This window comes from Monodon monoceros, unplaced genomic scaffold (assembly GCF_005190385.1).
Source record: "Monodon monoceros isolate NGI ecotype Baffin Bay Population unplaced genomic scaffold, NGI_Narwhal_1 Super_Scaffold_22, whole genome shotgun sequence".
Classification (NCBI taxonomy): domain Eukaryota; kingdom Metazoa; phylum Chordata; class Mammalia; order Artiodactyla; family Monodontidae; genus Monodon; species Monodon monoceros.
The window spans coordinates 84,919,585-84,924,485 of record NW_021703779.1 but is presented as its reverse complement, the minus strand read 5'-3'; the positions used below and the strand labels follow the sequence as shown (position 1 = coordinate 84,924,485).

The 4,901-nt window shown below is 46.2% G+C and overlaps 1 protein-coding gene across 4 annotated transcripts in view; it reads left to right on the top strand.

Annotated features, from left to right (window-relative positions):
• Window positions 1–2,000, top strand: part of SYTL4 (synaptotagmin like 4) — an 89,840-nt gene extending 87,840 nt beyond the window's left edge. For all 4 annotated transcript variants that reach the window (XM_029241433.1, XM_029241432.1, XM_029241435.1 and 1 more), the window contains exon 17: window positions 347–2,000. In XM_029241433.1, coding sequence (XP_029097266.1) covers window positions 347–495 — 149 coding nt within the window. In that variant the 3' untranslated portion in view covers window positions 496–2,000. The remainder of the gene's footprint in view (window positions 1–346) is intronic.
• Window positions 2,001–4,901: the final 2,901 nt, after the last annotated feature.

Sequence of the window (4,901 nt, the reverse complement as noted above, 5' to 3'; positions counted from 1 at the left end):
TCCTCCCTCCCTCCCCTCCCCTCCCTTCCCCTCCCCTCCCTTCCCTTGTCAAGTTGGCAATAACAGAAGGGCTATAGCTGTAACAGCCTTAGAATAAGAAGTCTCGAGCTACCGTGTGCTGTTTCGAGTCTCATTTCATCAACTTTAAGTCTCTTGACGGAGTCTCAAGAGCACAGAAATAGCTGTGCAAAATCAACAGGGAGCCATTCTCAGACTGCTGTCCCCATCAGCCCATCTTCATAGCGCACTGTCTTTTATGGGGTGCTATCCTTAATGCATAACCCATATTTCTCAGTAGGCTGAGGAATGGGGTCCCTGTTCAGCCTCCTCTGGTGTTTCTCCTTAGGGATCAGTAATGGGGAAGTGGTGGACTGGATGGACTCGACTGGGGAAGAAGTAAGCCTATGGCAGAAGATGCGACAGTACCCAGGGTCTTGGGCGGAAGGGACTCTGCAGCTCCGTTCCTCGATGGCCAAGCCGAAGCTGGGCTTGTGAGCCCCTATCCTCTGCAGGTCCAACCTTGTCTAGGGCAAGTCAGAGGAAGCAAAGAAACCAAGGGTGAAGATTTATAATTTAGTGTGTGTGTGTGTGTGTGTGTGTAAACGTGTATTTCTACAAATCTCATTATGCTAGAGTGATGTAGACTATCCCTTTTTAAAGCAGGCTCAAAAATAAGCGTCTCTTCAAAATGTTTTTATTTGTGCATAAAGTACTATATATTTTCAGAGTCCATGTTTCTTATATCTTTATGAGATTTAATTAACTTATCTTTTAAAACAACTTTTTATCACCTGTCTTGCTATCCTGGTTCTTCCTTCCCCAGGAAGCCCCGGCTGCCTTTGGCACTCATACTGGTCTGTGTTTCAAGGTGTGCCTGGTCTGAGGCCAAGGCTCCGGGAAGCAGGGGTGGGTTACAGAAGATGGGGTGGAAGACAGAAGATGGGAGAGAGGTGAGTAGGTCCATCCCGCCTTCTCCAATTTATGCTTTTAACTCCATTTCTACCTTGACACATTTCTGGAACTTGGCTTTTAACTCTTCTTGTTTGTAGCAGTTTCCACCTTGCTTGGGTCAAATGCTTTTCTTGGAAATGCTAAGAAAATGTCTAAGTTGCTTCCAGTTCTGAAAACCTTCCCTAGACCTTTGGGGAACCCTTATAACAGAGCTGCTTTAGAAGAGCACTTTAATTAGATAATGGCCTTTGGACTGGGTCATGGGCATGCCCAGTAAGGGCTTCTCAGTGGTCCCTGAGGACCAGTGACTGAGTGTCTCCCAGCCCATGCTGAATTCTTTGCATTTTAAACTGATACAGCAGTTGTTAAAGAGCTCCTAATTTCTCTAATGAAAGACAAGACATCTTCACGCTCACGTACCACACTTTTCTTAGCGTTTGTGTTCGCCATATGTTACCACCCAGAATAGGGTCTACATACTGTTATGTCAGCCAGAATGGCCATGTATGGTCTAAACCAGTCCAGTGTTTCTCCAGGCTGGGCACTGTTAGTGTCCAAGAGAGTGTGTTCAGAGAATCTCCCAGGTTTTCTGACTTCCTTCTTGAAGTGGTTTCAGTTCCTATTTTTTCTCTTGTTTCCTAAAGTTGACCTAGACGTAACCTGGGTGTGGTGGGTTGAGACCTTTCTAAGAAGGGTCTAGCGATCTAAGGTTCATTTTCTGAAACTCACTCTCCCAAACTGACCTTCTTATTCTCACAGTTTTATCTTCACAAAGTCATTTGTAAAAGGAATCTGTACCGGAGAAGAAATCCCTTTCAGTAGAGTTGACTGCTAGCGGACTCTCCTATAAGGCTACTGGATTGAAGGTGGCCACTGCAGTTTCTGTTGTATGCGTGAAATGAACGGAAGAGTGTTTTAAAAAGGTTTATTCGGTGTGGATTGATATTGTAATGGAAGGCATAACTTGGGATCCTGGACTGTCACTTGCTCCTTTGTTCTCCACCCCCTGAAATGTGTGTGTGCTTCAATAAAGCTTTCTTCCTTGTCAAGCGTTTGCATTTGTTAGTCTTATAGATGCGTTCGTCTCTGATGTCCTGACTTACTGTTGTTGCTTTTCATGTGGCTTGAAGGATAAGAACCAAAGTGACAAATGCCCTTCCCTAACCATACTGTGCTCACTTGAAGAAAATTTCCCTGTCCCCACATTGGTGCCTGATAGCTCTGCCGAGCTCTGATCCATTGACCTCTGTGATTGGTATTGAGGGAGAGAATGAGAACCCATCTTAAAAGTGCTAACACTTTTCTTTCTCTCTCTAAAGTACCAAGGGAAACTCCTCCTTTACCTTTGTAGCCACCCCCATCCCACCTCTGCAACTGCAGGAAGGAGAGAAAAGTGCACAGGGAAGGGAAGACATCCCCTGCTGTTTCTTTCTGGATCCTTCACCTTCTCTAGGAGGTAGGGCCTTTTCCTTCACTCCTACTACCACTATTCAGTTTTGAGAGATAAATAACCCAGATACCAAGTAACCCATCTCAGAAATAAGGCTCTGGGTTTCTAGGTAGAGCCCAAGTGATTTTTGACCTCTTGTATAAAAGGGTATTAAAATATATTGAATGCCTTTTGTGTACAAAGCTTTCTGCTAGGCATATATTATTTCCTTCATTTCTCCAAGCACCTTATGAAATAGGAAACCTTGCCTTTTTACAGGTGAGGAAAGTCAAGCCCACTATCATGCATAAAGCTGGGAAGTGAATCAAGGTCTGACTCTACAGGACCATGCTGTCTCCTGTGAGGCATGGGCCAAGATTCAAAGAAAGGGGTGACTCCTCTCTTCTAAAATATCTCAAAGAAATAAGTTTCATTTACGGGGTAGGACAATCGGAATGCTTTGGATGTTACCTAGTCAGCTGACTGACGGAATAGCTTGTATGGGGGGAGGGGGCAGGGGAAGGGAAGGAGGGGGGAAAGGAGGAGCGTTTGGGGCAAAGAAGGAGCAGAGAGAAACACAGAAACAAGTAGTACAGGGTCGGGTTGGGCTAGCCCCTTTGGGTCTGGCTGTCAGACTGATCCCACTGCTGTCTCCTTCCCCTGTTTTAGGAGTTGGGATTTCCTGACTCATAATGCTGACTTTACTCATAGCCGTAAAACTTGACCGAAAGAAAGCAAGATTGATTTGTCTTGACTACTCAATAAAATGAAACAAAACAAAAGCTTCTCATTTTTTTTAAGCTAGAGGAGCATTTATATGCAAGAGTCAGGCCCAGGTGGGAACTCTGCTTGAGAGGCAGTGGGCCTTCTCGTGTTATCACTTGGGCCTTTGACCCTCTGGCGTGCCCTGGCTTGCCACATGAAGTGTTAGTGATAAAGACAAGGAAGGGCATTCATTTTGCCTGATGTGCAATCTTTGCCTCTGGAACCACAGACCCTGTCTGATTGGAGATTTCCCACATTAACTCATTGTATTTTGCCTTCTGCCCATAACTTGCTTCCTGCCTTTCAGAGCTCCTGTATTTCTCTGGAGGGAAGTGGGAGAAGGGACCTTTGTGCTCCAAGTTTGATCATTTCCTCCATGTCCCATTCCACCCAGAAACTGCCTTTTAATTTTGCATTTTACAAATGAGATTTCCACTAACCGCCCAGTATAACAGCTTCTCTGTGACTCACTACTACCCCATCGGTCCTGGGCTCTCAATTTCCATCCCATCACTCTGCTTGGGAGAGTGTTTTCTTGGGTTGAGAGCTTTTCTTTTCCCTCTTTCCTCCTGGGCACACTCTGAGTGTTCTGTCTGAGTGGGATTACAGAAGATAAAACCTTTCTCCTTACTTAGAGCTGTCAGCTGTCTTTAAATGAAAAGTAGAAAAAGAAGTAGAGGCAGTATAACATTGTGTTTAGGAACACTGACTCTGGAGCCAGGCTGCTGGGGTTTAAATCCCGACTCTGCCACTTCTGAGCTGTGTGATCTTAGGCAAGTTGCCTAACCTCCCTGTGCTTCCATCCCTGCAGCTGTGAAATGGGCCTCATAACAGGACCTACCTTACAGGGTTCTTGTGAAGATTTCAGTCAATTGAGAGTGTTTAGAACAGCACTTGGCACATAGTGAGTGCTCGAGCATTTTAGCTCTGCCTCTCCACCTAGCCTGCTTCCTTCTCCCCTCTAATTTCCCACCAGTGAACCCCTGGGGAAGGTGGAAGGTGAATGGCTGCTGAGTCTTAACCATGACACTGGGTTCCAAGAGAGTAGAAAAGAAGGTTCCCAGCAGCCTGGGGAAGAGCGCTTTTCTTTCAAACACTGATGCACGCTTGAGTGCGGCCAAAGCCAGAGCAGGGAGTCTGAGCGTGGCTCTGCTTCCCAAGAGTTCAAATAGCCCACATTTCCTTGCAGGCCTGACCCTTAAGGCTAGCCTTTGTGCTGCTGTAGCTCTCACCTGCTCTGTGGCCATCTCTTCAAAGTGGGTGTCTGAGTAAGTTAATACATGAGGCTGAGGCTGTCTTTTTTCCTTCTCCCTGATTTAATTTATAGTTGGTGGTTCTGAGGTTTCCTAGATCACGAACTGGGGGTTTCTCTGAGGAAGGGGCAGCATTGGCTCCCTTTTTGCTATGAGAACTGGAGGCTCAGTAAGGAGAGAGACTGTTGCCCATGAGCTAGTTGGAGGGGCAGGAGAAAGCCTTCTGCTCTGGCCTGATTTTACTTCCCAAGCCCCCCCCCCCCCCGCAGCAGTTTGCTAACTCTTAGGTGAAGTGATGGCTAACAGAACATTTGTGGCCCAATACCCTAAAAAGGGAAAGGACAAACAAGTTCAAGAATGTTTTGGTGCTCCCCCCACCTCCAATCACACAGTTAACCTGTAAGGAAGATCAGCCACATTTGCTAGTGTCCTGGTTGTCTGTTGTGATGGTGCTGCCCTCTGCTGTCACTTCAGGGTAGAGAAACCATTTAAAACACAGCCAG